The sequence below is a fragment of the Balaenoptera acutorostrata genome, chromosome 4 (assembly GCF_949987535.1).
Source record: "Balaenoptera acutorostrata chromosome 4, mBalAcu1.1, whole genome shotgun sequence".
NCBI classification, from domain to species: Eukaryota; Metazoa; Chordata; class Mammalia; order Artiodactyla; family Balaenopteridae; genus Balaenoptera; species Balaenoptera acutorostrata.
Genome location: NC_080067.1, coordinates 42,524,918 through 42,548,044, shown reverse-complemented (window position 1 = coordinate 42,548,044; position 23,127 = coordinate 42,524,918). Strand labels below are relative to the sequence as shown.

General features: G+C 35.6%; 1 protein-coding gene across 4 annotated transcripts in view; it reads right to left on the bottom strand.

The window, feature by feature from the left end:
• The window catches only part of RSRC1 (arginine and serine rich coiled-coil 1), a 428,398-nt gene that overhangs the window by 178,318 nt on the left and 226,953 nt on the right, over nt 1-23,127 (bottom strand). For all 4 annotated transcript variants that reach the window (XM_057545926.1, XM_007164842.3, XM_057545927.1 and 1 more), the window contains one exon: nt 2,810-2,861. In XM_057545926.1, coding sequence (XP_057401909.1) covers nt 2,810-2,861 — 52 coding nt within the window. The remainder of the gene's footprint in view (nt 1-2,809; nt 2,862-23,127) is intronic.

Genomic DNA, 23,127 nt, shown 5'->3' with positions numbered 1-23,127 from the left:
TTTGCTTAATGTATTTTACTCATACATATGTCTTTCAAAATCATACCGCTAGTAATTATTGCCAAATGTTATTAAATATATTTTAATTCCAAACCAAGGCCATTATTAACATTCACTAATAAATCAATAACAATGCAATGGTTACATATAAAACTTTCTTCTGGGACCCACAATTAGAGTAAAAGACTAAGTCTAGTCAGCAAGATTTCTACATATGAACCCTATCTACCAGATTATGGTAACTATAAGGCTGAAATAAATCCTGGCTCAAGAATCTAGCATACAGCCTTAAGTTCTTCCCTATACCCAATTTTAAGGCCCTAAAGTTGAGGGTGTTTTCCCTGGGAACTCAAGTAAACTCCAATGAGACAGAATGGGAACTACCAGGCCTTCCTATCCAGCCACCTCAATCTTAGGACCAGGCTAGACTTTATCCATGAGCCTTACCAGACTGAGCTCAAGTTCTTATTCCCCCCTACTTTATTTTGCTTGTTTGTTTATTTTTAATAATACAATGAATACCTTGATTCATCACTGAAACAGAGATCCAGAACCTTGACAATAAGTTCTATATTTGCTTAGTGCTCCCCTATATCCATCTATCTGCTTCTCCTCTCAAAGGCCACAAGTTCTCATTAATAACAGTAATGTATGTTTTTCAAAGGGGTATAATATGTTATTTCATGTTATAAAGCAATATAGTCATGGAAATGGCATCAAAAAACAAAATCTGGTTAAAATGGTTTCTTAACCAGTGACAGTGGTTACAACACAATCCTTTTGTAAAACAATTTAGCAAGAATGTATAAAAAGCCACTCTACATATTAGCACCCTCTAATCTCATAAACTCATTTCTATAGTAATCAATTCCAAGAAAATAAGCTAAACTATGAAAAACACTATTTGTAACAGGATGTGCATAACAGTATTATGGATAAGAGGGAAAAGCTAGAGACAATGTAAATGTTCAATAAGAAGAAAATGATTAAATAAATAATCCTATATCTAGCTAAGGTCTGTCCTTTGCTTATGGGGGGCAATGTTAAGTTTTTTAATTTGAAAATTGTCATAATATTTTGAATGTTTGTCAAATTCACAGAACCTCCCTATTTATCCTTAATAGAATTTAGAATGTTAAATTAAAAAATGAGGAATGACAGCTGGAACCAATATAAGCAAGTTATACACTGAGGTCTGCACTGTCAGATCTGTTTTATAATACGCTTTTTGTGACCACCTAGAGGGGTGGGATAGGGAAGGTGGGAGGGAGACGTAAGAGGGAGGAGATATGGGGATATATGTATATGTATATCTGATTCACTTTGTTATAAAGCAGAAACTAACACACCATTGTAAAGCAATTATACTCCAATAGAGATGTTAAAAAAATTTTTTTTTAAAGGTAAAGAAAACTGTATAAAACTATGAAATACAATTCTTTATAGTTGCATTAATAGAAACAAATATTTTCTGGACTAAGCACCATAAATATTTTCCTTTAAAGCAAGAGTTTGTCAGTACTCAAGTAATGAACCTGGAAATATTTCCTCTGAGCAAAATGCCACTAAAGAATGAATATATATTATATAAACAACAAAGAATCGTATTAACTAGCTTTATCCTATAGTATATTTATTGGAGAGTCAAAATTTGAAAAACCTAACAGTAAACAAAATTTTAGTATATCATGTTTTCTATGTAATTAAAGATAAAATGAGTAAGATCAATACATAAAGATAAATGACTTTTAAAGTAATATGAAGTGGTATAGAGATTCACAGTCAAAATATTAATTTTTATACGGTAAGTTACTTCAATTAGTGATTTATGAAGCTAGTATATCATTTATACTGGTATTCCCAATCTTTAGACTGTAGACATGTTGGGTAGGAATTAAAGGAGCTAATCTAAGAAATCCTTGAATTAATATGCATACATGTATTTTTGCAATGAATATTAAAAATATAACTACTATCATTTGGTAGTCTGAAATTACTTTTGATGTCAAAATAGAATTCTCATTTTCCAGTTGGAAATTATGAACTCTTTACAGATCCTTAAAAAGTAAATAATTTTAAGAAACATGTACTCCTTTGGTAATATTATTCTAACCCTACCTCATGCTTGATCTTGACAACTTATTATTTGAATGTAACATATATTTTTAAAAAGCACATTAAAATTCAGAGTAAAATATCAGTACTTGGAAAAGATAACATGGATCTCATATTTTTTAAAAAGTAAAGTATTTAATGTGTACATGAATCTGGGTATTATAATCTAAAATCAAAGAAAGAATTATTGTGCAATTGAGATATTAAAACATACAGATTTTTAAGATTAGATGGTATCCAGACGAATAGTCCAATGAGTTAGTCTAATGTAACTGGAAGAATTATTAAACATTTATCTCATTTCCTTTAGAGCAAAACCTTGATCTAAAAATCACACCTTATATAAAAATTAAATCAAAATGATCACAGCCTCAAATATAAAATGTAAAGGTATAAAATTCTTCTTAAACATGCCACTAAAAGCACAGTCCATAAAAGACAAAAATCAATAAACTGGATTTCATCAAAATTAAAACTAAAATCGAAGCCAGTTTTATAAATAAGAAGGTAAAGAATGACCTTTTAACATCATACCATAGCAAAAAATATTTGAGGTAAAATACAGCCATACAAAGATCTCATAAATTTGTGAGGCTATATGAAAATAGGTGTTTTGCTCTTTGACCCATGTGTAAGCATGCTAGGATTTATTTCACATATTTTCATTTAAATAAAGTTAATTATTAACACTTACCAGCAGCTTCAAGAACCAGTTGTAGTCTTGCTTTGGCCTGTTCAGCTGGAGGCTAAAAATCAACCATAAAAGACACTTACAAGGGAGTTTTAACAGAGCTTTAAATTAATGCATTATTATGTGAGTATCAGAAAATTGAGAGAACTTTGTCATAATCAGTATTAATATCCACCCACATCTTAACAAAATTCCATCACAGCAGCTCTACCAATCTACTCTCTCACCCTAGTAATCAAATCACACTTTTCATTATTATGATGCAAGAATGAAGTTCTTCTTCTTTTTTTTTTTTTTTTTTACTGGAAAAACTTTTGTTATCCAACATGTACCAGTCAGCAACAGCCTAAATACATGCAATTTAATAAGGAGGCAAAACCCACACATTTAACAACATACTCTCAAGTTGTGTTGTTTCTTTGCATATGGAAACATGCAAAATGACCTATTAGAATTTAAATAGCAACTTAAAGTCCAGTACCTCAGGCAAATCATATCCTAAAACCAAATATTTTCTGCTTTCCTTACGGTATTTGAAAGGAGCAATTGTGATAAAGATAGGACACAATGTGAGTTACTGCTTTCAATTCCTACTAACTGTCCTAAAATTATTCTCTCAATGAACTTTGATTCAATACAGTTGATAATGCTGAAACTACTTTCCTACCAGTGACCTTATTCTGAGATTTTTGGATAATATGTTGATGGTATCCAAACTATAAGATGGATTGTATCAAGGTTATGATCTTTATGAAAGACTTGTTAAAAACTGTTTTTAATACTTAAGACTTTACATTTCTTAAGATGTCAGTAAGTGACTAAATAATCTCATGTTTATATATAATACCATCATTTGAGAATTAACATTTTACAAGATATATTTGAATGTTTTGCTATTTGTGAAAAAACAGCCTGAATGAAAAGAATTACATAATTGGATATGGAAAGAAGATGTTGTGCTCGGAAGAGTGTAAGAATTTGAATGGTATTTCTGAGTAAACTGTAAGAAACAGGATAGGAGAGTGGTAGATGAGACAGGAAAGAAGACAGGGCTAGCCTTTTATACCACAGAAGAGGGATTAACAAACTATGACCTAAACCTGGTTTTGTAAATAAGTTTTATTGGAACACAGCCATGCCCATTGGTTTATATATTGTCCATGGTTGCTTTTGTGCTCAACTCAACAACAGCAGAGTCAACTATTTGTGGTAGAACTCTCATGGCCAGCAAAGTCTAAAATATTTATTATGTAGATCTTTAAGGAAAAGACTGTTGACCCCTGCCACATAAGATGGAGAGACTTGGAAGAATTTGAAATAGTGGGGTGATGAGATGAGATCTGCACTCTGACACATCATTCTAGAAATATACTTGAGGATGAAGTGCAAAGAATGTGACAGAAGGCAAGGAGCTCAGTTAGGGAGCAATTAAAGAACTCCAGATGAGAGATGATGAGGGCCTGGGGAGGAGCAGTAGCAGTAAGGTTGGACAGGAAGAACTAGATTTGAGAAACATTTAATTGGTAACATGAAAGGGCTGATTGGATATGAGAGAAGGAGGAGTTGACAAACAAAAAGAATATTTTATGTCATATGTTTGTAGGAAAAAATGTATGTAAGTGTGCTTTATAAAGTTATCAATATTAAAAATGTGACATCAAATTAAAATATCATAGCAAAATATCAACAGAAGACTGTGACATCTACTGAATATGATCTAACAGTTATAAAGGAAACTGCCAAGCAATTAACATGAACATTTATAACGATGAAAGGCAAATGACATTTGACATCAGTATCAGGGAGCATAGTGAGTTTGCAGAACTGTAGCGCACATGGCCCAGCTAAAGAAAGCAGCTGGTACTCAGCACCAACTCACTGTTGTCAGCAGAAATGCAAATCAAGGGTTATAAAACTTCTTGATTTTTTTCCTGGGACTTTAAGTCACCATAAAGACAAATACTGTGTGGAACAAACAGTACTTCTCAGAGCCAGATTCAATCCCAAAACAGACAGTCTGTAATCTCTGCCATCTACTTAACAAACACAGTAGAAACATGATATTGATACTTTGTGCAACATAGCATAACTAGAATGGCAAGAAGGAAATAATGTTCTGACTAGCAGGTCTCAAGCAAGCACAGAATTATGAAGTATACATTTCAGAGTATCCTAGTAAGCAGTGACTTCTGATAGAAAAATGTGAGAAACTTTATTGCTTAAGATATTTCACGGGAAAGTTATAGGTATTTCATAAGAAAAGATTATTTTTACCAAATAAGAAATATTTAAAACAAATATACAAACTGATGAGTACCCATATTCAGTAAAATATTAACAATATCGTTAGTCTCTTAACCCACAAAACCCCCTCCATAGCAGCTCCCTCTCTCCCCCAGTTAAAACCTATGTCTTAAAAATATGGTGATTACCGTCCCTGAAGAGTCTTGATGGTTGATGATTACGATAAAAACACCTGTTAAGACATATTTATATTTTATTAATTCCTCTAACTATCTATAATACAGGATTCATATTTCAAAGATAAAGAAAACCAGGGAATAAGAGTAGTTTACTAACTTGCCTTTACTAGTAAATGATAGGCTGAAATTAAGACCTTCTGACTCCAAATCTCAGGATTCTTCTAACTACATCACTAGGATATTCATGAATTCAAAGCAATTAACTTCACAGATATAAAAGCATACGGACAGATTTTTGATTCTGTTCAAAAAAAATCTATGCAAAATAGTACATTTGCCTATACAAATATAACTTCCTAAATTATTTGTGAAATATAGGGATCAATTCCAACTATGGGGACAAACACACTGTTAGATTAGCCAGACTTTTAAAAGTAATTTGTCTTTTATAAGTATTTTTGCTCTTAAAAATATTTGATTCATTTCACAAGCATTTTTCTTGGATAGGGTATTCAGATACACATGTTCCCTGACTTTTTTCCCACCTGCAAATATCTTTCTTTCACCACAACTGGTGAATAATTTGAATGGATATGGGATTCTCAGTTGCAGTCTTTTTCTCTCAGTCACTTGCCCTTCAAATTCTTTCCAAGTGCTCCTCCACAGTGTTTCAGCCTTGAGTCTGTCCCAGAGAGGGAAAGCATCACAACAGGTCTCTTGGCTGAAACCCTCCAGGTCCCACCTGCCTATTTGCATCAGTAGCTTCTTGACTCAGAAAAAGTAGATAAGCTGGAGATGGAAATGGAGAGGAGGCAGCCTGATTTATGTTGCCATCATTCTGATTGCCAGTTATAGTTACTTTTTAAGAAAAGATTAAGAAGAAAGAAGAAACAGAATATACAGTTAAAAGAACATTTTTCGACTAATCCATTTTAAGTTAGGTATCATCATACTGAGCTGACTTAGATTGAAAAAACCTTTGCGGCTTGAGTGCCAAAATTTCTAATGCTTTAGCTATTTTAGAGTGTATTAGACTCCAGGGATTGGTATGAATTCCATCTAAAACTGGTAAATGGTACTAATGTTATTCAGAGCCAGAAAAAAAAAAACTTTATGAAATAGAGAAGAAACTAGCATCAAATACAAATGCATGGAATACAGCAATTTCTCAAAATAAGAACTGATAAATGAGGACATATTTAAGAACACAATGTCACAATTATATTGTATGAAGCAAACTTATGGAGAAAAAATTGTATTCTATTAAAAAATAATATTCCTACGGGAAAAAAACTGTAAAAAATACAAATACATGGAGGCTAAACAATACACTACTTAATAACCAAGAAATCACTGAAGAAATCAAAGAGGAAATCAAGAAATACCTAGAAACAAATGACAATGAAAACATGACGACACAAAACCTATGGGATACAGCAAAAGCAGTTCTAAGAGGGAAGTTCATAGCACTACAATCCTACCTCAAGAAACAAAAACAATCTCAAATAAACAACCTAACCTTACACCTAAAGCAATTAGAGAAAGAAGAACAAAAAAACCCCCAAAGTTAGCAGAAGGAAAGAAATCATAAAGTTCAGATCAGAAATAAATGAAAAAGAAATGAAGGAAACAAGAGCAAATATCAATAAAACTAAAAGCTGGTTCTTTGAGAAGATAAACAAAATTGATAAACCATTAGCCAGACTCATCAAGAAAAAAAGGGAGAAGACTCAAATCAATAGAATTAGAAATGAAAAAGGAGAAGTTAATGACTGACACTGCAGAAATACAAAGGATCATGAGAGATTACTACAAGCAACTATATGCAAGTAAAATGGACAACCTGGAAGAAATGGACAGATTCTTAGAAAAGCACAACCTTCTGAGACTGAACCAGGAAGAAACAGAAAATATAAACAGACCAATCACAAGCACTGAAATTGAGACTGTGATTAAAAATCTTCCAACAAACAAAAGCCCAGGACAGATGGCTGCAGAGGTGAATTCTATCAAACAATTAGAGAAGAGCTAACACCTATCCTTCTCAAACTCTTCCAAAATATAGCAGAGGGAGGAACACACCCAAACTCATTCTACGAGGCCACCATCACCCTGATCCCAAAACCAGACAAAGATGTTACAAAAAAAGAAGAGTACAGGCCAATATCACTGATGAACATAGATGCAAAAATCCTCAACAAAATACTAGAAAACAGAATCCAACAGCACATTACAAGTATCTACACCATGATCAAGTGGGGTTTATCCCAGGAATGCAAGGATTCTTCAATATACGCAAATCAATCAATGTGATATACCATACTAACAAACTGAAGGATAAAAACCATATGATCATCTCAACAGATGCAGAAAAAGCTTTCAACGAAATTCAACATCCATTTATGATAAAAAATCCTCTAGAAAGTAGGCATAGAGGGAACTTACCTCAACATAATATAGGCCATATATGACAAACCCACAGCCAACATCGTTCTCAATGGTGAACAACTGAAACCATTTCCACTAAGATCAGGAACAAGACAAGGTTGCCCACTCTCACCACTATTATTCAACATAGTTTTGGAAGTTTCAGTCACAGCAATGAGATGAAAAAGAAATAAAAGGAATCCAAATTGGAAAAGAAGAAGTAAAGCTGTCACTGTTTGCAGATGACATGATACTATACATAGACAATCCTAAAGATGCTACCAGAAAACTACTAGAGCTAATCAATGAATTTGGTAAAGTAGCCAGATACAAAATTAATGCACAGAAATCTCTTGAATTCCTATACACCAATGATGAAAAACCTGAAAGGAATTAGGGAAACACTCCCATTTACCACTGCAACAAAAAGAATAAAATACCTAGGAATAAACCTCCGAAGGAGAAAAAAGACCTGTATGCAGAAAACTATAAGACACTGATGACAGAAATTAAAGACGATACAAAGAGATGGAGAGATATACCGTGTTCTTGGATTGGAAGAATCAACATTGTGAAAATGACTATACTACCCAAAGCAATGTGCAGATTCAATGCAATCCCTGTCAAACTACCAATGGCATTTTTCCCAGAACTAGAACAAAAAATTTTACAATTTGTATGGAAACACAAAAGACCCCGAATAGCCAAAGCCATCTTGAGAAAGAAAAACGGAGCTGGAGGAATCAGGCTCCCTGACTTCAGACTCTACTACAAAGCTACAGTAAGCAAGAAACTATGGTACTGGCACAAAAACAGAAATATAGATCAATGGAACAGGATAGAAAGCCCAGAGATAAACCCACGCACACACGGTCACCTTATCCTTGATAAAGGAGGCAAGAATATACAATGGAGAAAAGACAGCCTCTTCAATACGTGGTGCTGGGAAAACTGGACAGCTACATGTAAAAGAATGAAATTAGAACACTCCCTACACCATACACAAAAATAAATTCAAAATGGATTAAAGACCTAAATGTAAGGCCAGACACTATCAAACTCTTAGAGGAAAACACAGGCAGAACACTCTATGACATACATCACAGCAAGATCCTTTTTGACCCACCTCCTAGAGAAATGGAAATAAAAACAAAAATAAACAAATGAGACCTAATGAAACTTAAAAGTTTTTGCACAGCAAAGGCAACCATAAACAAGACGAAAAGACAACCCTCAGAATGGGAGAAAATATTTGCAAACGAAGCAACTGACAAAGGACTAATCTCCAAAATTTACAAGCAGCTCCTGCAGCTCAGTATCAAAAAAACAAACAACCCAATCCAAAAATGGGCAGAAGACCTAAATAGACATTTCTCCTAAGAAGATATATAGACAGCCAACACACACATTAAAGAATGCTCATCACTAATCATTAGAGAAATGCAAATCAAAACTACAATGAGGTATCACCTCACACCAGTTAGAATGGGCATCATCAGAAAATCTACAAACAACAAATGCTGGAGAGGGTGTGGAGAATAGGGAACCCTCTTGCACTGTTGGTGGGAATGTAAATTGATACAGCCACTATAGAGAACAGTATGGAGGTTTCTTAAAAAACTAAAAATAGAACTACCATATGACCCAGCAATCCCACTCCTGGGCATATACCCTGAGAAAACCATAATTCAAAAAGAGACATGTACCACCATGTTCATTGCAGCTCTATTTACAATAGCCAGGACATGGAAGCAACCTAAATGTCCATCAACAGATGAATGGATAAAGAAGATGTGGCACATATATACAATGGAATATTACTCAGCCATAAAAAGAAACGAAATTGAGTTTTTTGTAGTGAGGACCTAGAGTCTGTCACAGAGTGAAGTAAGTCAGAAAGAGAAAAACAAATACTGTATCCTAACACATATATATGGAATCTAAAAAAAAAAATGGTTATGAAGAACCTAGGGGCAGGACAGGAATAAAGACACAGATGTGGAGAATGGACTTGAGGACACGGGGAGGGGGAATGGTAAGCTGGGATGAAGTGAGAGAGTGGCATGGACTAATATACACTACCAAATGTAAAATAGCTAGTGGGAAGCAGCCACATAGCACAGGGAGATCAGCTCGGTGCTTTGTGACCACCTAGCGGGTAGGGTAGGGAGGGTGGGAGGGAGATGCAAGAGGGAGGAGATATGGGGATATATGTATATGTATAGCTGATTCACTTTGTTATAAAGCAGAAACTAACACACCATTGTAAAGCAATTATACTCCAATAAAGATGTTAAAAAATAATAATATTCCTTAAATCAAAATTAGTAATGCATAATTGGAAAAAAAAATATTACCAAAACTGAATTACACAGAATATTAATGTTGTTCCCTTAAAAAATAAATATTAGCATTGACATTAATAGAACAACAGTAAGAACAGTATGAATTTTTACTGTAAGGTTTTATATCACATAGGGCTTAAACTTTCTAAATTAATAGGGGTCCTTTTTTGGGGAGGAGGGGTTTGGTAGTCTTTCTATTGCCATGGATTCTACAGAACTGCCCTGCTCCCTCACCTCCGCTTGGTAGCCAAGTATACCTAAATAACTCCATTGGTAAGCCCTAGTTTTAGAGAAGAAAGTGGTTTCTTAGGAAGAAACAAAAGCTCTTATGATGAAACCAAAAAAAAGGTCAGTCTCTTGATGACTTGTGGAGGTGACCAACCTCAATGTCTAGACTTTTTCCTTCAACTTTGGTTTTACTCTTATTTAGTCCAATACCCTGAGTTCCTTACAAATAGACTGCATGTCTAGATTCTCAAAATACTGCCAAAGCTAACATTCCAAACCAGCACAATCCTCTGAGCAATGACCATACAAAAAAAAAGAGAAGCAAAAAGAAGCCTATCCTTACAAAAACCAGTTTACACACTGAACTATTTAAACTATTTGCTCATTCTTCTCACTTCCATTCATATTTAGCTTCCTACCCACTGGCCACCCCTATGGAAATTCTGTAAGTTGATGAAGCTACAGCCATTCCAGCTGCCAACCACACTTTTGGGTTTGTTCATGACAGGGAAGTATAAAGTCTGAAAGAAAGACTGGCTGAGCAAAGAGAGCACTCAAGCTTAGAAACAACATTTCACAAAATCAAAATTAGGACTGCATTATATGGTTTTCAGCTATTACTCTCAATTTTATATTATCATATGCTCTTTTTTATACAAAAAATATATACAGAGAGGATTCTGGAAGATGGCAGAGTAGGAAGCACCAGGAATCCGTCTCCCCATCTAGACAATAATTACACTGGCAGAATCTGTCTGACATAACTCTTTTAGAACTCTGGATTCTTTTGAAGCCTTGCAAACTACCAGGGGAAGACGCGGACAGTAAATTGAGGTTAATTTTGGTCAATTTCAGCTATTAGCACAGTAGCAACTACCCATCCCCCACCCCCAGCCACATGACAAGCAACAGTGCACCTGTTCCTAGAGCAGCTTGCACACAGCGCAAGTGCTGGCAAGAATGTGGAGAAATTGGAACGCTTATGTACTGCTGATGGGAATTAAAATGGTACAGGGTTGTGGAAAACAATAAGGCAGTTCCTCAAAAAATTAAAAAATAGAATTACCATATGATCCAACAATTCCACATCTGGGTACATACCCCAAAGAATTGGAAGCAGGGTCTTGAAGAGATATTTGTACACCCATGTTCATAGAAGCATTATTCATAACAGCTGAAATGGAAACACCCAAGTGTCCCCTGATGAATGAAATGGATAAGCAAAATGTGGTATAAACATACACTGAAATATTATTCAGCCTTAAAAAGGAAATTCTATAATATGCTACAACATGGATGTGATCAGAAAAGATGTTTGATATGATTTCAATCTTCTTAAATTTATTGAGACTTGTTTTGTGTCCCAATGTATGGTCAATCCTTGAGAAAGTTCCATGTGTACCTAAGAAGAACGTGTATTCTGCTGCTGTTGTATAAAATAAAACAATTACTCAGGATATCCTGAGTCTCAAGCTCTGCCACTGCAGAAGGTAAGGGTGGGAGAGGAATCAGGGTTGCATGGGCACCTCTGCTGTGTCTGGTGTTGTCAGGTTTGCAGTTCTGGGGAGGGGGATGGTGTCCCAGGCCCTGCTGCCACTGCAGCCCAGTTACCTGTGGCCACAGCTGCCACTGTGGCCAGGAGCCAAAGTCATGTGTGCTGCCTCCCTTGCTGCTGCTAAATGCTATGGGCCTGTGGGCACAGCTGCTGAGGCTGGAGGGCCTTAATTGCAGGCACCTCCTCTGCTCTTTCCTCAGTTCTATCTCCCCTGTGTGTTCCAGAGCACCCATATGTAGATGTACAGACATGTAGAATTCTCTGGCATTCTGGTATGTTGGGCAGAGTCAGCTTTGCTCAGTTGTGGATGTTTTACTGGTTGAATACTGAAGGGGAGAGACAAAGGTAATGTCTCACTCTATGCCATGATGCTGACATGACTCCAAAACAGTTTCAAATTTCAAAGATCTTAAAGCATAATGAGGAAGATAATAAAAATAATAATTTAAAGAAACTACTATTTACTAAATGTTTACATTATGCCAAGCATGTGTGTTACTTCCATATTTTCTTAAAATTTTCAGAGAGCTTATCAAGGTATAATGAAACCACAATAAATTACACCATTTAAAGTGTACAGTTTTATAGGTTTTGACATACTCATACAGCCATGAAGGCATCATTACTGTTAAGATAATGAGCATGTCCATTACTCCAAAATTTTCCACGTCCTTCTTTAATTCTTCCATGCCCCTCTGTGCCTCCATTCCACTTCCCAGTTCCCAGGCAACCACTAATCTGCTTTCTATCACTATACATTACTTTGCACTTTCTACTATGTTATATAGATGGAATGTACTCTTTTATGTCTAGCTTTTAAACTCAGCATAATTATTTTGAAATTCATCCATGCTGTTGTATATATTGATATGCATTCCTTTTTACTGCTGGGTAGTATTCCATTGTAAGTAAATACTACAACTTCTTTATGCATTTACCTGTTGACAAACATTCAAACTATTTCTAGTTTCTTGGCTATTATAAAACATACTATAAACATTAAGGTAAAAATCGTTATATAAATATATGCTTTCAGATCTCTTGGGTATATATTTAGGATTGGAATGGTTGAATTGTATGGTAAACATATGTTTAACTTTTTAAGAAAATACCAAACTGTTTCCAAAGTGGTTTCATATTCCCACCAGCACAGTATAGGAGTTTCAGTTGCTCCACATCCTAGTCATGACTTAGTGTACCTTATTGTGGTTTTAATCTGTATTTCCCTAATGATTATTGGTGTTGAGCATCTTTTCATGTGCCTATTTATTATCTATCTATATATATATTTGATGGTAAAATAGATGGTCAAATCTTTTGCCAATTTTTTATTAAATTGCTTTCTTATTATTGAGTTTTCAGAGTTCTTAATTATAATGAAAGTAATTTTTCATATATGAGGTCTGCAAATTATACACACACACACGGAATTATATATTTATACTTATAAAGCCTACCCACCCCACTGAGTGACTTCTTTTTTCATTGTCTTAAGAGTTTCTTTTGAAGAGCAGAATTTCCTAATATTGATGAAGTCCAATTTATCAATTTCGTCTTTTACGAATCATGCTTTTGTGGCGTTACATCTGAGAAATCTTTACCTAACCCCAATTCACAGAAATTTGTCCTATGTTTATACCTAGAAGTTTTACGGTTTGTTTACATTTAGTTCTATGAAATACATTTTGTTAAGTTTGTATATGGTGCAACATATACATTGAAAAACCTTTTGTTTTTCTGTGGTTTTTATTTTTTTCTTTAAATGAGTCTATTTCTAGACTCTCTATGCTGTTCCATTGACCAATTTGTCAGTCTTGATACTAATACCACACTGTCTGTATTTCTTTGAGTACAATTTTACATTAACTTGAAATCAGGTGGAATAACTTCTCCAAGTTTTTTCTTCTCAAGTAGTTTTGGCTCTTCTAGCTCTTACGCATCCCCAGTTTCAAAATAAGCTTATCAATTTCTACCAAAAAAAGAAAAATCCCTGCTATGATTTTAGCATGGGATTGCATTGAATCTACATAGCCATTTGAGGAGAAGGGACATCTTAACAATGTTAAGTTTTAGCCCGGTATATATTTTTCTATCATTTTTACCTCTTGGCCTTTATATCTGAAATGATTTTTTTAAAATAGGCAGCACATATTTGGATTTTGCTTTTATGTAATCTGAAAAAATTCTGCCTTTTAATTAGAAGGTTTAGACCAATCTACACTCAATGTAATTAATCAACCACATTGCTATTTGTTTTCTATTTGTCCCATATGATTTTTGCTCTTTTTCTTCTTTTTCTGCCTTTTCTTAGATTGACCATATTTATAACTCCATTTTATATTCTTTGTTGGCTTATTAGCTATAATTTTTTTTAATTTATTTATTTATTTATTTATTTTTTGGGGGCTGCATCGGTTCTTAGTTGAGGCAGGCAGGATCTTCGTTGTGGCATGCGAGACCTCTACTTGCAGTGCACAGCCTGCTCTCTAGTAGTGGCGTGTGGGTTTTTCTCTCTAGTTGTGGCATGCTGGCTCCAGAACTCGTGGACTCTGTAGTTTGCAGCATGCAGGCTCTCTAGTTGAGGTGCCTGGGCTCAGTAGTTGTGGCACGTGGGCTTAGTTGCCCCGCGGCATGTGGGATCTTAGTTCCCTGACCAGGGATCGAACCCACGTACCCTGCAATGGAAGGTGGATTCTTTACCACTGGACCACCAGGGAAGTCCCCAGCTATAATTTTTTTGTGTTATTTTGGTTGTTGCTAAGTTTGCAGTATACTTCTTTAACTTATCACCCTCTATCTTCATTATATCACTTCCTATATACTGTAGAAACCTTATAATAGTATCCTCTCATTTCTCCCTTCCCAGCCTCTGTATTACTGTTGTCATTGCTGTCACATATTGTTATAAACTCCACAATATATTGTGTTTATGTTTTAAACATCATCTTTTAAAGAGATATATTTACCCATGATGTTATCATTTCTAGTACTCTCTAATCTTTTATTATATCAACCCAGTTTTCCATCTGGTATCATTTTCTTTTTTTTTTTTTTGGCTTAAAACAACAATCAGTTATTCTTTCTCATGGTTTCTTCGTGTCAGGAAGATGGGAAGGGCTCAGCTGGGCAGGTGCACACAGTTGGGCGTTTGGCCAGCTGTCTCTTTGTCCTCATGTGGTCTTGGTGGTCTCTTGGCATGGGCTCGTTTGGGCTTCCTTACAGCATGGTGGCTTCTAGGCATTTGGGCTGTTCCATGACAGCTGATGGCTTCCAGAGGGAGTGTTCCAACAAGCTGTGGTGCTTTGTATGACTCCCTCTTAGCAGTCACAGTGTCACTTCTACTGCACTCCACTGGTTACCAAGAGTCCCAAGCCAAAGTCAAGGGAAGGAGAACTAGATTCCATGTCTTGATGGGGGAGTTGCGAGGTTCTCAAAGTGCATGTGGGGTGGGAGATATTGTTTCGGCTGTCTGTCACATGTGATGCTCCATATGTTTCCTTACTGCCCCCCTCCCAGTCCTAGCTGAGTCAGGGCACCCCAAGGGCTCCTTGTCATGCCCTGACCATCTGGTATTCCAGCCAAAAGGAAATGCTAACCCGAGTCTTGCTGGGGCCTTCCCTGCCTCCCTGAGGACACAAAGACCTGTGTCCTATTACTCAACCCACCACCCTTTCCAGGGGCCATTTCACCCTGTCGGACCCAGAGCCTTTCCTCCAGGTCCAGAGCAGCTCCCAGTCCCTGAGGACTCACTTTTTTTTTTTTTTTTAATTATTGGAGTATAATTGCTTTATAATGTTGTGTTAGTTTCTGCTGTACAGTGAAGTGAATCAGCTATATGTATACCTATATCCCCTCCCTTTTGGACCTCCCTCCCACCCCTAGCCCCCATCCCACCCATCCAGGTCATCACAGAGCATGGAGCTGAGCTTCCTGTGCTTTACAGCATGTTCCCACTAGCTATCTATTTTACGCATGGTAGTGTATGTATCTCAATCTTAATCTCCCAATTTGTCCCACCCTCCCCTTCCGCACCTGTGTCCACATGTCCGTTCTCTACGTCTACGTCTCTATTCCTGTTCTGCAAATAGGTTCATCTGTACCATTTTTCTAGATTCCACATACATGTGTTAATATACGATATTTGTTTTTCTCTTTCCGACTTACTTCACTCTGTATGATAGACTCTAGGGCCATCCACGTCTCTACAAATGACCCAATTTCGTTACTTTTTATGGCTGAATAATATTCCATTGTATATATGTACCACATCTTTTTTTTTTCATGTTTTGCCTTTTTATTAAGAAAGATTTGAACTTAGAGAAAAATGGCAAGAAATGTACAATGAACTCCTGTACATCCTGCATCAAAGTTCAGCAGTTGTCATCATTTGGCCACATTTGCTTTAATGCTCTATGCTTCTCTCAACACAACAACAACAACAACAAGTAGTAGTATTGTTGATTTGAAAGTAAGTGGCAAACAGCATGACCATTTTACCTCTAAATACATTAGTGTATATTTCCTAAGAACAAGGACCTTCCTTTTTATGTGTGGTGTGTACCACATCTTCTTTATCCATTCATCTGTCAATGGACACTTAGGTTGTTTCCATGTCCTGGCTACTGTAAACAGTGCTGCAATGAACACTGCGGTACGTGTGCCCTTTTGAGTTATGGTTTTCTCAGGGTATGTGCCCAGTAGTGGGATTGCTGGGTCATATGGTAGCTCTAGTTTTAGTTTTTTAAGGAACCTCCATACTGTTCTCCACAGTGGCTCTATAAATTTACATTCCCACCAACAGTGCAAGAGGGTTCCCTTTTCTCCACACCCTCTCCAGCATTTCTGGTTTCTAGATTTTTTGATAATGGCCATTCTGACCAGTGTGAGGTGATACCTCATTGTAGTTTTGATTTGCATTTCTCTAATAATTAGTGATGTTGAGTATCCTTTCATGTGCCCCTTGGCCATCTGTATGTCCTCCTTGGAGAGATGTCTATTTAGGTCTTCCACCCATTTTTTGATTGGGTTGCTTGTTGTTTTGATATTGAGCTCCATGAGCTGTTTGTATATTTTGGAGATTAATCCTTTGTTGCTTCATTTGCAAATATTTTCTCCCATTCTGAGGGTTGTCTTTTCGTCTTGTTTATGGTTTCCTTTGCTGTGGAAAAGCTTTTAAGTGGTATCATTTTCTAGTGCTGAAATGGGTTCCTTTGATATTTCTTGTACTGCAGGATGTTTGGTGATGAATTCTTTCCATTTTTGAGTGTCTTTTAAAAAATTTTTCATTTGGCCTTCATTTTTGAAAGATATTCTCCCAGGGTACAGAATTCTATTTTTCTTCCATTATTTTAAAGATGTTGCTTTACTGTCTTGTAGTTTGCATTGTCTCTGATGACAAATCTGCTTCCATGGTTATCTTTATTCCCTCATACATAATAACAATGATATTTTTACTCTATTGGCTTTTAAGATTTTCTTCTCATAACTGGCTGTAAGCAATTTGATTGTGATATGCCTTGGTGTAGTTTTATTCACATTATCTGTGCTTGGGGCTTGTGGAGCTTCTTGGATCTGCTATTTTATAGTTTTTATCAAGTTTGGAAACATTTTAGTCATTATGTCTTCAAGTATATTTTTCTGTTGCCCCCTTTTCTCACCTTTCCCTTCAGGACCCCAGTGACATGAATGTTGTGTACTTGGCTGCCTGAAATTGTGCCACAGCTCAGAAATGCTCTTTTTTTTCTGCTTTTGTTTTTTAGTCTTTCTCTCTCCAGTTTCATTTTGGATAGCTTCTTCTGCTATGTCTATTCACTAATCCATATCCTGCAATGTGTCATCTCCATTAACCTCATCGGGTGTAATTTTCATCTCAGTCATGTAGTTTTTATGTCTAGAATTTTTATTTTTTATAGTTTTCATGTTTCTACTAAATACATTCAGTCAATCTAGCAGCTCTCTGACCACACAAAACATAGTTATGATAATTCTATTAATGTCCTTATCTACTAATTTTCTTATTGTATCAATTCTGAGTCAGTTTCAACTGATTGATTTTTCTAATACATGTTATACTGATTTGGTTTCATGAATACATGGTAATTTTTGATAGAATGTCAGACATTGAGAATTTTATTTTGTTGTGTGTTGGATATTTTTGTATTCCTATAAATTATCTTAGTCTTTGTTCTGGGACACAGTTAAATTACTTGGAAGCAGTTTGATCCTTTCAGTTCTGACTTTGTTAGGCAGAACCAGAACAACTTTAAGTCTGTAGTTAATTTTTCCCCACTATTGAGATAAGACATTTTTAGTACTTGATTGGGAGCACCATGAATTAGGACGCTTTCCATACTGGTTGTTGGGAACAGCACTATTCCCAGCTCTGCGTGAGTGGGAGGTACGATTTCCTCGAATTACTTCAGGTGGTTCTTTCCCAAGCCTTGGATAGTTTCTTCACATGCAAGTACTGATGAGTAGTCTGCTGAATACTCAAGGGGTCCTCTGCAGATTTTCTGTAGCTCACTCTTCTCTGGTAACCTGCCCTGTGAATTCTAGAGGCTTTCGCCTCCCTGATATCACAGGTCCATCTTCTCAACTGAAGGAGACCACCAGGTGCTGACTGGGTTCTCCCTCCCTGTGGCATGACAGGACAAGTTCTCTAGGCCTTAAGCTGGAGCAATTGAATGGCTCACCTCATTTTTCCCATCTCTCAGGAATCACTGTCTTTCATGTTTGATGTCCACTGTCTTGAGAGCTGTTTTTTCAAAGAATTTGTCCAATTTTTTAGTTGTTTGAGATGGGAGGGTAAATCTGACCTGTTATTCCATCTTTACTGGAATCATAAGGCTATTATTTCTTTTAATACTGACAACAGCCTTGTGGGGAAAAGTTACTGGTCCAGAGTCACATAGCCATTTTTCTAATGCATGTTCATAAAAATGCATTATCTATACAAAAAACCTATCGGTTCCCTTTGTCTGGACAACTTTTACTTCCTTTTCCTAGCTAAACTATGTTCTTTCAGAGCTCAGCTCAAGAGGCAACACCTCCTAAAAATCTCATCAGTTTCAGCTTATTTTCTCCCTGACTGCTTTCATGATGATTACAATTCTCTGCTCTATGTTCCTGTAATGTCCTAGGCACACATGTATCAGTACATCTTCAGTATAATTACTCATTTTGTTTCCTATCTTTCCTTCTTTGAAGGTTATCAGCTTTTTTAAGGCAACAACTGTCTTACATCTCTGTGTCATTAGCACCTAGGATAGTATTTGGAAAACAGTCAATGCTCAGTAGGTATATATTTGAAATAAACTTCCTAGTAAATTTTAGAATCCTTGTAATTATCATATATAAAATAATTTAGAAGTACTAATTTCAAGGAATTCTATCTGTTAGGAAGAATTTACCTAACTTAAATAGCTGGATGTTTGAGAGAATGATAATGGTATTGTGGAAATTATAACAAATAGTAAAAATGAACCATGTAATCTGCACATAATTAATAAGTTTTTTAACCAACCCGTTTGACAATAAAATGGTAATTCTTAAAGTGATCACATGAGCTCCATATATATATATATAAGTGATAATTTCTATGTGCCATATCTTTCCCAGCAACATGAAAGACATTCCTGAAAGACAGCATAAACTATCTAAAAAAAATTAACGTTTTTGAAAAAAATCTAATAGTTATTTATTTTATGCTTATAATGTTCCAGACCCTGTGCTAAACACTTTACATACATCTTATTTAACAAAATTCTCATAACAATCCTGACAAGACAGGCATTCTTAATGTTATCTCTTAGATGAAGAATAAATTACCATAAGTTACAAAGATGATAAGGTGGCAGAACTTGAATTTTAACCCAGATCACAAAATCTATGTTCTTAGCAACTCTATACTGCCTCATAACTTGAGATTCATCTGCTTATTAAGTTTCATTGGGGGTGGGAGGAGAGATAAATCTAATAATTTTTAATTGCCAGAAAAGACTGATAAAGTCAAAACTAAATTTTCTTTAGTCTTTTGGATGCTACCATTAACGATCTTAAAGGCTGTGAGTGCCATCTAAAAAGCTCATTTTAATCAAGCTTTTTCAGATGAGTAACTTTAAAAATATTAAACATATTCACAGTATAGGTACTGTGAATTTTCCTTTAAAGTAAATGCAATCTCAGTATGACAGAGACACCTATCAACAGTTTATCATATTTCTGGCTACATTTCATTTTAACAGTTACTATAATTCTATCTCTTAGGATCAAGGTCTAAGCTAGAAATATTACAAATAGCTCAAAAGTAGATTTATCTTGCCTCTAGAACTCAGCACCAAGTTAGTTTAAGTAAAGACCAGAAAAGAAGAGAATTAAACCAACAACACATATTCTATTCCCAACAGCAAATTCATCTTAAAAGTTTTAATCAAACATTTTCTCTAAACAGCTGAAGGGGTTTGCAAAAAAAGTTATTTATAGCTACTTTCTTTATTAAAAACTGAGAAAGATGTCATTTTATAGATGAGTAAGTTAAAGAGGTGACTCTGAACCTAAGGTTACAACAACCCTCTCAAGGTCTGTTTAAGAAACTCATATTCACAATCCAATACTAGTACCTACAAAATGACGCAGCTCATATACTATGCAAATACATAGCCAGGCTTATTTGTTTATACATTGTTTATGGCTGCAAGCACAAGGGTTGTATAGTTGTGGTAGAGATCTTATGGCCCACAAAGCCTAAATATTTATCTGGTCCATTATAAAAAAGGCTGACCCCCGATCTAGACTACTATATCTGTATCCTTTCCACTTACCTTTTTCATCCTATTTACAGCTGCTAACGTTATCTTCACAAAGCAAGACTCTAAGTTGTTGCTTAAATAATTCATCAGTGACTCTCCACTGCTTCCAGAGTTAAGCATAAATTCATCACCTTAATTTTCAATGCCATCAGTACCTTTCAACCTTATTCTTCTATCCTTATTTTTCAACCATTTCTGTCTTCATATCCAACATTTCAATAATACATGGCCTCTATTTCTCAACCACGGCTCGCATATCTCTCCCCCTGCTTTCCTCATGTAGAACCCCCTACTTGGAATTTCCTTTTCCTCAGTCATCCTTAGTTGTAGAAATGCCACCATCTTTGTCCAGCCCTAACTAGTTGGTTGGATACAGTATGGACTATTAAATGACCCACAGAGTACTCAAAATCCTTGTGAAAATGCTACAGACTACCTCTCTGTCCTTTGAAAATGACTGCCCTCTCCCTTTCTTCGTTTCCTTCATTCCTAGCCCCAGATATGGAACCTCACTACTTAAACTACCTTTTAACAGAACTTAGGCAGAAGGTTTAGATTTCTAACTTATGAAGTAGCTTTATATGGAAGGTAGGTAGATGAAGGAGAAATTCTCTCCCCTCTGTGGAACCAAGACAGGCGGGGAGAAAGAGAAAGAAGCTTGGCTAATTTAATGAAAGTTTAGAAGCTTAAAACAAACAGAAAATGGAAGACACAACAAACCCAAACCATCAGTTATTTGTAATGCCTACACAATTGTGCCACAGAAATGTTTACTTAACATTCCCCTGTCAGAAATTGTGGCTTTTTTTTCCTTTGACAGCTGAACCAAGAGATTCTCCCACAAAAAGAAGGTATTAGGGCTTTTTATATGCATCAGTTATTTGTACATTAGGCCTGTCAGAAATTCTAAAATAATTCCATGCAAAACAAATTATTTTACTAATACTTCTAGACATGACATTGAGGTTAAAATTAGATTTAATAATACAGTTGTTTATATATTAAAAGGTAAGGTACAAATAATTTCAGTTTCCTAAATTTTTTGTAAAGTGAAAAAGTGTGTGGTAACATATAAAAAAACATTCATATGGTTCTAAACTCTATTTTAATATCTTGGTGTTTTTTAACATCATTATAACCATCTACTTTTGCTATCACAAGTTTAAGTATCAGCACATCTTTTAGTCCATAAATATTAACATTTTAGGATAATCTATTAGATATTATTTTAAAGAATTACATAAATATCTTTCCCGATTCTTTTAGAATTCAGTTTAAAATAATACTTCCTATTTTTAAAATCCTTTGTAGCATGGCAACAACTATTTCTAAGAAACTTATTCCCTGTGACTACTTTTCTTTCTGCTTTTTCACTTTGTCTCTCTCCCTTTGTATCATATCATGACTGCTGGGAAGGGAATGGTGTTCTCTGCAGTACCAATCATCTGGACTGGTCTACTTATTTCTCTTTGCTTTACTGACTTCACAAAAGTTTTTAATTCTCTTGACAAAACCTTTTTCTTTTCATTCCAAGTTATAATTTTTACATTTGAATGCAGTTACTTTACTTTGTCTCTAAAAGATCTTCCAAAATCACTTTTTGGAAGTGTTTTTGCTACCAAAAGACAAGAGGTAAAAGTACTAGAAAGTTTTTTAAAACATGTTTTCTCCACAAAAACATTCATCAAATATTCAGTTGTCTGAACCACAGTGTTCAAAAATGGACAATGGGGCTTCCCTGGTGGCGTGGTGGTTGAGAGTCTGCCTGCTAATGCAGGGGACACGGGTTCGAGCCCTGGTCTGGGAAGATCCCACATGCCGCGGAGCAACTGGGCCCGTGAGCCACAATTACTGAGCCTGCGCGTCTGGAGCCTGTGCCCCGCAACAAGAGAGGCCGCGACAGTGAGAGGCCCGCGCACCGCGATGAAGAGTGGCCCCTGCTTGCCGCAACTGGAGAAAGCCCTTGCACAGAAACGAAGACCCAACACAGCCAAAAATAAATAAATTAAAAAAAAAAAATTGTCAAAAAAAAAAAAATGGACAATGAAGCAGATAAAATATTTGTTTGACCTTTTGTAGGTTTACTTTATGTCTCTATGAACATGTTGTAGAAAATAATCTATTCGATTGGAATGATTTACTAACAGATTTTCTAGATGGAATATTTGCATACAGGATATGTTTCATTATGTGCCTGAAAGTTTTATATGCGTGAAAGAAAAAGGCAAAAGGCAAAAGATTCATTGCGCGTTCGAAGAACTGTATTCTAGTCTTGACTTGTGTAAACTCTAAGGGCTTCTGTTTCCTCGTCCATGCAAGCGTGTTCATTACAATGTTTTTCAAAACTAGAAAAGTGTCCCCCCAAAGTAAACGATTAAATAAATTGTGGTCTAACCCCTTGATGGAAGCAGCATGGTAGTCAATTTTTCAAATATTTTTAAAGACATTAAATAACATGGGGAAATGTTAGAATTACATTTTTAGACTGTAAAACTACATATGTAAAATGACCCAGATTGGTAAAAAATTTTTAAAT